This window comes from Thalassophryne amazonica, chromosome 6 (genome assembly GCF_902500255.1).
Source record: "Thalassophryne amazonica chromosome 6, fThaAma1.1, whole genome shotgun sequence".
Classification (NCBI taxonomy): domain Eukaryota; kingdom Metazoa; phylum Chordata; class Actinopteri; order Batrachoidiformes; family Batrachoididae; genus Thalassophryne; species Thalassophryne amazonica.
In genome coordinates this window covers 37,585,152-37,597,977 of record NC_047108.1, presented here as the reverse complement: position 1 = coordinate 37,597,977, position 12,826 = coordinate 37,585,152, and the positions used below count along the sequence as shown (strand labels likewise).

Here is a 12,826-nt window from a genome sequence, read left to right as displayed (position 1 = left end):
GTCGGCGTCCTTCCTGAAATCTTCCCTTGAAATTCCCTCGGCCTTGTTGACCACGATCCGGGTATCCTCTTTGATAATAGAGGTCCTCGTTTGGATCATCGGTCAGGTCAGCCAGGAAAACAGCAGGTGTTTTCCCTGTATTTTTCTTCTGACTTTGGACCTTATCAGCATGCATAGCATGGTCAACATAGTTATCTAACGTGGATGTGGGAAAATTTATCATGTGTTTTTCAATCCAATGTTTAACTCCCTGTTTGCTGTTTTGATGGAGGGCGTTTTTGAGTTGTTGTTCGTATACTCCTTCTTCCTGCTCTGGTACTAGACCACTGTTTGCACGGAAAACCTTTTCCATTCTTAACTTGTAATCTTCAAAAGGTTCATCGTCTTTTTGTTTAGTACGATTAATATCAGCATAATTAGCTTGTTTTTTGAATTTTTCTTTGATTCGTTTTTGTAACGCTGTCACTCGCTGGGTCAGTATGTCGCTATTATGTGGTAAAGCTGTGCCGTCGCCACTTGCAGGTGACCAATCCCCTTTTACAACCCCCCAGTATTTCTTTAAAGCTCCCATATAAACCTGCTGGACCTCCGTGCCATCTAAATTATATGAACCACGGAGGTTTTCTAAATCTCGACAGCACTGTTCAACATCTTCTTGAGGATCCGCCACCCCTGTTAATGCGGACTTTATGTCGTCCATTGTCCAAGTGCGGTAGACCAAAAGTGTAGGTCTTTGATCCACCGCCACATTTGGATTAGCTACTTGTATCATGGGGTACTGTTCTGTACCATCAAGTGAGTATACGGGTGGTGATTTTGAGCCCTTTAGTTTAACCCAATCCCACCCTGATGCTTCAGGTGCACTGGGAGGGGACAGAATTTCTCGAGATCGTGTCAAGGACCTTGTAACTGGTCTCTGGGGCGGCGGTGAGTGATATGCTGGTGGTTTGTCATCCGTTTGTTGCTCCAGGTCTGGATACAGACTTGGTTTTGTAGAATCAGTCATTTTTTCAGTTTGTTTTGATTCTGATTTGGTGTCATTTATCTGTTCCTTTTCTCCGCGTCTTTCTTCAACATACACTTGCACTCTTATGGGTGGACAGGTGGTTTCATCGTCCTCCTTTTTGTGCAAGAAAATTTCTGAATTTCCTCCTTCAGTCTTGTTTTGTTTTTCCCTGTCTTTCTCCCTACTCTTCCTCTCACCTTCTCGTCTTTGATCTGCAGCTTCCTCCCATGCAATAATTTTGTTCCATCCCTCCTTCATCATTTTCCACTCATCATTTTTGTTTTTCTTTTTAATAGATTCTCTTAATTTTGACAATGATGGTCTGTTTATTTGGCCGTCGAATCCATGTTTTGTAATCCATGTGTCTAAATATGAGACATGTGTAGGATCTTTTTGTTCCATAAATTTCCAATCTTTGTTACCTAGACGGTCCCGCGGAGCCTGCCTTTGTGTCTTACTGTTTGACTTCCCCATTTTTACGTTATTTTTATCTTTTTTGTTTTTATAAAGATAAAATTTAGACCAGTGGGTTTTCAACACCTACAGTGTTCTAAACACTGGTTATGTGCTTCTTACGGGACAGCGAATTTAATTTTCCACCAGCCAGTGAGTTCCCTTTCTCCTCCCCGAAGGAAGCGGGAAATCCTTGCCTCTGCCTCTGACCAGTGGTCGCTGTTTACTTTCCCGTAATTTTATATAGAGGAGGATCTAATGACCCGTCACTCTCATTCAGTCACCTTTATTACACTGTCACACTTTTTCACCGGTATTAATTTAGACGCCAGAGGAGCCCGTGCCTCCTAATACAGAGTTTAACTAGTTCGATACTAGAGGATTCTGTTCACCCTTACGGGGTTTAACTGCGTTTAACATTACCTGACATTGTCTAGAATTCTCAGGGTTTTAACATGACTTCCTGTCACTATTCACTGTCCTGTCCGTTTATGTGACTACCTGTCACCACACATACTTATAGTTTGTTTTTCAATTAAAATTCTACTCACTCAACCGCTGTCTTCCCCTCACGGATTAGTCTTCAACCTTCCGGATCCCAGCCGGCGGACCGAGCCAGTCCCGTCAAAGGGTCTCGGTACCTTGGCCAAGGATTTTCCTGGTGTCAGTCTCGTCCGCTGGAACCCTTCAGGTATGTTGACATCCGGCTCGAAGGACCAAAGTAATGTTAGGTTTAAAACCACGTAAACATCATAAAACTGTAACAGAGAAAGACACAACAGTCAAATAAGAGTCAGAGAGTAGAATTCAATTGTAAATGCTCGCGAGGAGTGCAGCACAGAGACAAACTATTCTAACAATCTCCAAACTGCACTAAACTCTGGCTGCACTCTCGCTCTTTTTATTAGGACGTCATACAGGTGCGGTTGTCAGCATACGTGGCATAAGCAGTTGAGCAATCATAAACAGGTCTTGCAACTACAGTTGAGCAAGATTTGCGACTTCTGGTTTCTGCGACCTCAGGCTACTGGTTTGGGGAAGGTGCGGTCAGGACTTCTCTCCTGGGCTCCGTTCTTCAGGTGTTATCTTCAGTCAGCACATGTCGGTTAACCTTTTGTTCTTTCCTGTGGTTGAAACCACATGCGTGCAGTAGAAACATCATTTGGCAACACAGCTAGTAACACAATTTGCAATACAGCATACTTTCTTTTGGAATCATATTCAATCTTTACAATTCTTTTGCACAAAAGCAATTCATATGATCATATACAAACATTTTCATTCCTTATTATTTATTTTATATTTTATTATATTTTTAATGGTTTGATAAGTTGTTTTGGACATCAACTCTTCTGACCTCGCTTTGCGACATCACATAAGTTCCTTTTTCTCTCTAACTGCAAGGATAAAAACAACTCATGTAATCATTCATTTGTAACATACTTTATCAAGAGGTCATCAAGAAGTCAGCAACAGACTTCTAACAGATACAATGAGTTTATTTCCATTACTAAAGTATTAATAAAAGAATGTATAATATAAGGAATATAGACTAGAAGAATGTATAATAAAAGAATGTGTGATAACTGACATATCCATATATACATAAATCCAACAATAACCATCAAGATATACCAGATCTTTATTATCCTCATTTAACCATGTTTCTGAAATTGCAATAACTGAAAAACATTTTTTGGGTGTTTTCAAACAATCATTAATAGTGGACAGATTACGAGAAAGACTTCTGCTGTTGAAATATATAATTGAAAAATTTTCATCATTGATTTTATAATTTTTGAATTGTTCTTCTGTAAAATATTTGCACTGTCTCACAATATTCTCACTGAAAAAGGTATCAGGATCATTTTCAGATTCAAAGGGGTGGTTAGCAGAGTTATTATAATTAAATGTATCTAGACAGAGCTCCTGGGCAGAAATAAACGGATCATTATCCTTAGTCATTATGTCTCTCTTGTCTCCGGGTGTAGATGATGTGGATGAGTGGGTTGCTCCAGTCTGCATCATGGTGCTGTGATGTGTTTGAGTCCTCATACCTATTGTTCATATTTGTCCAGCTCCTTGATGTTCCTTATTGCCATAACCTTTGCTTGTTCTGGTGATCCGTTCAGTTTGATGAATATTTTACAGTTTGAAGTCCATGTGTGCTGGATTTTTCCCTGTTTCTTTAAGAAGCGTGCTTTCCTGGCGATGTCGGCATTCCGTTTGGTGAGATGTTCATTGATGAATACGTTTGTCCCTTTCAGTTTTCTTCCTTGTTTTAACAGTGCTGTTTTGTGTTTTCTGTTGATGAATCTCATGATGACGGTTCGTTTATCACCGTCATTTCTCCAGGGCAGAGGGTGGCACGCTTAAATGTTATTTAAATCCATTTCTATACCTTTAGATAGGAGGAAATCAGCAACCTGTTTTTCCACAGAGCTGACCTCCTGTTCACTGGGCTCCCCTCCGCTCTCATCTGTTACCGCCCGTGCGTAGGACCGTGGTTTGATGTGAAGACCTGTGATGATGACGTCGTTAATTCTGGTGTACTGCTCCAATTCAGCCACTCGATTTTCCAGCTGCACCAGATGCCGGTCTTTCTCGGCGTTCTGGAGCCGTAATGCCTTCACCTCCTCCACCAGATCCATGATTGATTTCTGTTGCTGCTTCACAACAGAAATCTCCTCTGATAGAAAGTCCAGAGATTTTTTAATATCGTCACCTTCCTCCGCTGTCAGAACCTTCTTAGGCCCCATGGTCGGCTTATGAGCAGCTTGTCGATCGCCGATGTTAACAGCCTGCGTTGTTTGTCACCGGGATGGATCTGCACTGCGCTGGTGCCGCGCGGCCTCGGTGTTTCCGCGCTGATGGATCCGCGGTGGCTGCACGAGGCCTCGGGGAAGCGGCACTCGTGACGCGCAGCTTTAATGACGCAGCGCGCGGCCTCAGTGAATTCACCACGTTGGGCGGGCCTCGGACGTTGTTGCTGTCCAGTCGCGGGGCTAAGTTGCCGGTTGAGGTGGTATTCCCACTGTCCGGGTTGGCAAACACCGGCGTGGCAGATGGCAACTACAAACACCACCTCTGAAAACTCAGGTACAAACTTTTTACAGCTCGCTCTGACGACACGCAGCTCTGACTGACTGTGACTGACGCAGCTCCTTGTTGACTGACGCAGCTCCTTGTTGACTAGAAAGGAATTTAATTTCTTATTGTTTGGTGTCCATAAACCATTTGTCCACTTTGTGGTGGTTCCCCCACAGACTTTCAGTTGAACATTCATGAACATATAACATTTTCAAGAACAGCTTACTTGTTTTAACTATATACTATAACAAAGAGAGATCAGCAACCCTCCTCTTCCACTGACTCTTTGTTTTGAGGGGCAAAGCCTCACGTAAGAAAAGGGCCCCCATCTGGTAATGAGATTTAACCCATGTAGGATTAATATACCAGTCCTTACAGCTGTATTTCAGTCGCTTTTAAGCCAACAATCCATTTATCTATAACCTACCACAGCAAGTTACATACTTAACTGGGCTTTAGTTGCCCTTAGCAAGTTATGTCATTCTCATGTTCAATTTAACTCAAGTGATGCTGATGTAGATAGTCATCCTGCATTGTTTCCTTTGAGCTGGAAGTCTTGCTGTCGTACTAGACTGAATTTGAGTCGACTGAACTCTTTTGATGAGCGTGATTCCTCCGGTGTTGGTGGCTGCATTATCCACATCGTGTCCTCTCTCCCACAGGTCGGTGGTTGCCTTTTCTGCACTGCTATAGGTTTTCACCCTGTTAGTCCAGTGTATGCGCATTTTGTTGAGAGGTGTCTGAAAACAGAAGCTTTCTCTCTTTAAGATCCCCTTGATGTTGAGATTTACGTTGTTGTAGCGTCATCACTGAGTAGTCATGGTCAAAATATATCCTGTGTCCACCGAAGAGGACTGTTTATGTTCTCCCAGGCTTTTTTCAGTGTCATCTCCTTCACTTTGAACTGGTAGAAACTGAGGACAATGGATCTGGGAGGCTGGCCAGGTTTTGGTTTTAGAGCTAAGCCTCAATGTGCGCATTAAATCCGGAAGTTAGAGTTTATAGAAAATTTTTCACAGAGCCATTTGTCCATAAACTGTGCGACAGAGTTGTTCTTTGACTCGGCCTCCTCTTGCATGCCATAAATCTGTAGGTTATTCTGTCTAACCCTCAATTCCAGATCATCCAGTTTATCTATTTATCTATGCTTTATCTATAGTTAGGGCTGGATCAGGTGACCCTGAACCATCCCTTAGTTATGCTGCTATAGACTTAGACTGCTGGGGGGTTCCCATGATGCACTGAGTGTTTCTTTCTCTTTTTGCTCTGTATGCACCACTCTGCATTTAATCATTAGTGATTGATCTCTGCTCCCCTCCACAGCATGTCTTTTTCCTGATTCTCTCCCTCAGCCCCAACCAGTCCCAGCAGAAGACTGCCCCTCCCTGAGCCTGGTTCTGCTGGAGGTTTCTTCCTGTTAAAAGGGAGTTTTTCCTTGCCACTGTCGCCAAGTGCTTGCTCACAGGGGGTCGTTTTGACCGTTGGGGTTTTTATGTAATTATTGTATGGCCTTGCCTTACAGTATAAAGTGCCTTGGGGCAACTGTTTGTTGTGATTTGGCGCTATATAAATAAAATTGATTGATTGATTGATTGATTGATTGATCTATAATCATTTTCTGCTCTTGTATTATTTCAAGGAGTGCACAGTTTGCTTCATGACTCCATGACTCTATTTCCTCCGTGCGCGCCAGAGCAGCACTTATCTTCTCGGTTTATTCCCCAGCGTCTGTGGTCATTTTTCAGACCTCTGGTCAGTGTTTTGTCTGAGTTCTCTCAGCTCACTTCTCATTTGAGCTGTAACATCTTTGAATGATTTTAGGCCCGTTTTTAAGTTTGTTCTGCACAGCTTGGATTTGTTTGCTAATGCTATCCAGGCTGCTTTGAAACTCTGCCATGTTAGCTTCAGGTGTTAATTTGCTGTCATTAGTTGAGTTGAACCTCTGCTCATGTTCCTAGTTTTAAGCTTTGTTGCCACATGTATCTTAGTTAAGCAGAGTTTATCATGGTGGCATGGTCAGAGGTGTGCCAGAATTTATGCACATTTTCAAGAATTGCAAATTGCTGAATCGCAGTTTGCTTAGAAATTTTCATGTGCTTGTTTGTTTGTGTGCAGCATTGACAAATCAATGTTGAAAGACCCACATGCACATAAAGACCGGGGTCTTTATGTGTATGTGGGTCAAATAATATGATCAAATGACTCAAAATTATCAGCTGTCGTCAACTGAAGTTTAAATATTTATGTGATTCTCTGTTATCCCATGTTAAGTTTCATTTGTCCTCATGCACAAACAACACAGCAGACGTGCACGTACCCACCTCATAAATCGCACATGCCAAAACACAAGCCTGGCATCATGGGAAAAGCGGCGTTATTCTGTTTTCCATCTACCAGACAGTAACAGTCAGTCTGAGGAATGCATGTCAGAGAAAACGCCTGTATAATCTCAGATGGGATGTTATTTCTCCAGACGTGCTGACACACTTTCATAGCTACAGGTTGGCTGTGTGATATGGCACACACCTGGACTGCTCTGTCAGACACACATTCTCTCAATCACATAGCCGCCTCTTGTCTCTCACCAAAGAATTCAAAGTAAAATTACTGCATTTTACTGGAACTTAATAACTGTGGTGTCGACTGCCTGAATCAACATGTTTTTCTAAAGGACTGAAACACCCAAATACATCATCTTTCTCCTGCCTCACTAAACCATTAAACTGTTAATGGGTCTCTGCCGTTTAGGAGAATTGTTTCAATAGTCAGACTGAACCCAAACAGTACACACATGGAAAAGCTCTCAAAATGAATGATATAACAAATGACAAGTTATTGCACAGGCTTTGCAAATAACAGTGTCCCTGCTGAGAGACACACAATATAGGACTGAGTTTACCTGTATGTGAATTTTATTGTCTTTTCTCAGCCAATCATAATTAGTTTGACTGTTTTTCCTGCTAGTATCTGTTTTTAGAGTGATTAATAGGGCAAGTTTTTCTTCATGGATGACACAGTGTTCTGACTGTCATGCTAAATTATAGGAAAACTGTTTGGGATTATTGAAAATCTCTTGATGTAACTTCAAAAACCTTTCATCAAATAAATGTACTATGCTTAAGAGTCGTGATACTTTTGATAAATGCCTCTATGATTTCCAAATTGTGTATCATTTCCTCTTAATGGACTTCCTTTTGCTGTACTGAACATCACTGTCAACTCTTTATGAGCCTGTATCTGCTTTACTTGCCATGACTCTGGTTGTATTAACAGTATTGACATCTGTCACAGTCTACTAAAGAAAGTATATTTAAAACTAACAGTTATTCTGCACAATGCTCTGCAGTGTGCCATCAATGGTTCAATTCGTATCATGTCTTTCTTTCTTTGTGGCCTCAATGGGTACCCTGATTGCGGCATGTGAAAAGCTGAGTGTGGAATTGGAGTGTCTAAATTTGAATCAGGATTCAGTCTTTCAATGGCTGACAGCCATCAGACGTGTGTCTGTAATGTGTTGAGAGATTCTGTTATTTCTTAGGACCAAGTCTTTAGGGTCCTTGTCGTTTGTGTCTGTCTAGTTGTGACACTTGCACAATACCAGCAACCTAATGTGATGAGTTTATGTATTTGGTACCAGGTCTTTGGAGGATGTTTGGATACAGCTGGTAGGATTTTGTACCAAATAAACGGTTAGTGAGACTGAGATAAGAAGCACTACTTGCATCATGAGGAAACATCACCTACCACATTTTGGCCATGTGGCACATTTTTTTGGGGTGTTATCCAGCATGTAGCTGCCTCAGTTTAAGGACCCCAGCAAATGCAGAATGCCAAGGGGACGCTCATGTTTCACATCGCTGTAGCAGATAAATGGTTACTTTTGACATGTGGGTATGGACTGGTTGTCTGCCTGGGTGGTTGCCATGCAGGACTCAGTTATATGGTGTGGTCCATGCAGCTACATGGGGCAAATGAGCATGCTCCCAAACCTGATCTGATTATCAACATTTGATATCACTTCAGTTGACTTGGACTCTGCAAAGACTTCATAGTTACTCTTTATTTTAAGCCCTGAATGCTCATTTTTTTCTGGATTGTTTTCTGTTATGATCTAATGAGGCCAGAATAATTTGTTTAATTTAGTTGATATTATAAGCCAAAAGGCTTTGTCAGATTAGAGCAAAGGAATTTTTTATGTGACTAAATAACAGGTGCATCCAGTAATTACTGTTGATTATTTTCAGGTTAACAGTTAAATGGTAAATGGACTGCATTTAAATTATTAATTAATTCATTTATGTAGCACTTTCCCATCTGAATCAGAAGCTCAAAGCACTTTACAGTGATGTCTTGCATTCACTCATGCACACACACGCACACACTGATGTCAGGGTGTTGCCATGCAAGGCACTTGACTGCACACCAGGAGCAACTGAGGAATTAATGACCTTGCCTAAGGGCTCGAGGATCCTCTGGTCTCAAGCCCAGTGCTAAACCACCAGACCATCACCTCACCAGTTATTCAATTACTGCTGATATAAGAGCTTAAGGATGTCTCCAAATGCAGATTCTTTGGCTTTAAATTGCATCCCAATTCCAAAATTGAAGAAAATATCAGCCAAAATTCATATTTTCCACTATTATGCAACTTGTAACTGATAATTGATGATTATTGCTGAATAAAGTCCTATTACACAAATGTTGTTGTTGTTGTGCACGTGCCAGCCTATGTCATGCAGTCTATGTGCTACTCCCGCATTATTACTTATGCTTATTACCGCACTTGTCTACAAAGTTAAAATGTATCTATTTACATCTCACAACTATCTGTTGAGGAGCGTGAGATGCTTCCCATGGGATTTATATTTATGGAGAGCAGTAGATCCCTCTCAGTCCATATTGTACCTGGATGTCCTTGTCACCTATGTTGCAACATATTACTCCGCTCTGCACAAATCACATCTGTGTGTTCTCGGGTTTGGATCATGCTGTATCCCAATGTCACAATGTCCTGATCTTGTAAAATGTTCTACAACACTACTTTTACCAATCTTTACACCTGTTTGGGTGCCATTGGGTATCAGTTTATGTTTTTTTCCAAAAACGTTGCCAGTCGGGTGTCATAAATTGCCAGTGTTAGACCTATGAGTTACTCAGTTACACTTACTCCCAACTCACATTTACTCAGTTACCTGCAACCAATCAGTTGCCTGACTAAGTTACTTAGTACAGGTTAGTTACTTGTACCATAACCATAAATAATGGAGTTGACATTTAAATGACTTGCCTTTGATCAATGATTGAAGGCAAGATTTGGCCCTTGATCTGAATTTGCAACAAGATTTAATCTGTTCTTTGAACAAAGGTCTGTCTCTCTACCAGTTATCATTGAAATAGCTTTGTGTCTATTTTGAATATCCTGCTGACAAAGACACAAACTGACACAAAACAGCAATGACAACAACCTCTGTGGCAGTTATAACAAATAAAGTATGTGTGACTCTTCAATGAGTCTTTTTTAAATGTTGATAGGGCCACCAGTGATTAACCATGTGATGTCAGTAATTTGTAATTTTAAAATGAGATGCACTAGATTGGAAATGATTTCTGTAGGTGCAATATTCAAAAGTATAAATATAATTCTGACAGAAGAAATTGTTTATTTACTTTTTATTCTTTAAGTATTAATCTTGGAATTTCTTTCTCCACACAGATGTTTTCTGAAACTGGGAGAGTGGCAGCTCAGTCTCCAGGGCATCAATGAGAGTACTATCCCCAAGGTTTTGCAGTATTACAGCCATTCCACTGAGCATGACCGTAACTGGTACAAGGTCAGTCCTAACCTTTACCTCTAACCTTTCACTTTTGGCTTGACTCTGGCAGAAATCAAATCCCAGCTGTGTCAGCTCGAGGCTGACTTGTGCCTTGGAAAACCTCTGACCCCTTTTGCTTCCCTTGAAACAAAGATGTCATGAAGTACTTGTTTGTTTAGTTTTTGTTGTCTGTGGCACGCTCATTTATTCCACTCATGAAATCATACTCTTGTGCTGGAAGAGCTGAGTCTGTTGGTTCTTGTTTGTACCTGCACTGCAGGCTACAAAGATAACATGATACACACGCAAACTGCTCTTCCTGTCAATTATCACTGCCCCCCCCTTTGGCTTTCAACTTTAAATAGCTGGTTGCATAAGGAAACAAACATTAAATACTTATGCCAGGCATGCTGTGTATCCCTCAGTGAGATGGAAAATTCCTAATTTCCCATGAGCAGCTATTAGAAATCCTGTTTCACCCTGTTTGAACATCTGTTGGCAGGCATGGCATGCCTGGGCAGTAATGAATTTCGAGGCAGTGCTGCACTACAAACACCAAAACCAAGGGCGTGACGAGAAGAAGAAGCTGCGACATGCCAGCGGCGCCAGCGCTAACAGTGAAGCTAGCAATAGTGACAGCGAGATCGACAGCAATGGCCACAGTCCTGTTCCCTCACCAGGGCAGAAGAAGGTCAATGAGGTAAGGGTTTCCTGTACAGGCATATATATATGCACCCAGAAGTCGTTTCTCCTCATTCCTCTTCACATAAGTCACTAAAAATCATCAAGGACCTGTGGTATTTCTAATTGCATCCAAAAAATATGAATGGGTTTATGTGTACACCTGAGAACATGTCAAATTTCTGCAAATGTAAAACCTATAGATACAGAGGACCCTATATCTCACAAGGTTGCAGTGTACTGCTCAGCACAAATGTTACTGCTAGTTGCCAAGTATGCCATCTGATATCATTGTCATGCTCAGAACACTTTACACTGGTGCCTCATGTCCACCCATTCAAACACACACACTAACACACAGTTGTCAGGGTGTTATCATACAAGGTGGTCAGGGGCACACTAGAAGCAACTCTGGAATTAAGGACCTTTCTCAGGGGACCTCAGTGATTTTTCTAGTCAGATAGGGATTTGAACCAATGGCCTTTGATCACAAGCCCACCTTTTTAATTTCTAGACCATAAGCCCGAGTTGTTTCAGTTGCAAAATTACTTGCGGTCATATGTGCGGTCACAGGTAAAAGGTGTTGTCAGGTGCAGTGATGGTCCATTTCTGTTGTGAAACAACAGAAAGAAGTTGCACCATAGATCAACAAAAACCTTGTCTGAAGTTGAGCACAAAGCTTTTATAGTGTTTATATGCCACAATATTTAAATACATCTTTGGTAGGTGGGCCCACAACATTCTTCCACGCAAAAAACAAAAAAAAGACCACAGCACAATAATGGAATAGGCTGGTTTATGATGTAAACCCTGCCTAAACCTCTAAGATTTTCCAAGGAAAGGACAAGGTTTCAAATTGTGAACTTCCAGAAAGTGTACCTGTGAAGGTGGCGATGGGGCTGCACTGCTTTACCTCTGACATCTCTGGTGGCTGCTACCATAAATCATCTGCTCATGGACTTTGATGTGTTGTGCGCATATCTCTGCCAGAAAACTGTCACTTGAGTCTACCATCTCGATAACAATGCACCAGCTTACATACGACAATATGTTATAAATATTCATATTATACCCAAAACACTGATTAATTAAGACACTGAATAGAGCTCCATTGTGCCCTGCAAATTATTTTGTGCTTAGATTAGGCACAGTGTAAATGGCAAATAGGTCACATCACAAATGCATTGAGCTACGAGTATAGATGATCAAAATAGGGCCCAAAGTCTTCAAAGAGCCTCCTGCACAAGGACCAAAGGGTTCTTCCACTAACAGTGGGCTTGACTATTTTTTGGAAAGCTCTGTTTTAGGTGTTTGTAAAATTATCATCAGTTGCCCTAAAGCGCAGGAAAACCAGATGCTTTTTTTCAGCCTTTGCCATCCTTAATAAATACAAATTCAGGAATTTGCAGTCTAAATGGATGTTTTCTTACTCCCAGTTCAATCCCCTTTTCTTCCCACATGGCCTTCATCTTTGTGCCACACATATAAAAATGTGTTTGTTGTGTGTCTTTTTTCCATAGGACCTCTCTAAGACATTACTGCTGTACACGGTTCCTGCTGTTCAAGGTTTTTTCCGTTCCATTTCCCTGTCCAGAGGCAATAACCTGCAGGATACCCTCAGGTGACAAAAAGACTAACACACACCAGATAACTAGTCAATCAGTCTGTTCATCTCAGAGACCTGTACTGCAGGGATAGGCTGGCCTCTAGTGGTTGGTTTTGGGACTGTTCATGCTATTTTCTGTTGGTAGTAATGTGTGTGTGTGTGTGTGTGTGTGTGTGT

At 41.4% G+C, this 12,826-nt stretch overlaps 1 protein-coding gene across 2 annotated transcripts in view; it reads left to right on the top strand.

Annotated features, from left to right (window-relative positions):
• The window catches only part of mtor (mechanistic target of rapamycin kinase), a 427,661-nt gene that overhangs the window by 363,251 nt on the left and 51,584 nt on the right, over positions 1 to 12,826 (top strand). For both annotated transcript variants that reach the window (XM_034171997.1, XM_034171996.1), the window contains exons 38-40: positions 10,263 to 10,380; positions 10,865 to 11,062; positions 12,564 to 12,664. In XM_034171997.1, the coding sequence (XP_034027888.1) occupies positions 10,263 to 10,380; positions 10,865 to 11,062; positions 12,564 to 12,664 (417 nt within the window). The remainder of the gene's footprint in view (positions 1 to 10,262; positions 10,381 to 10,864; positions 11,063 to 12,563; positions 12,665 to 12,826) is intronic.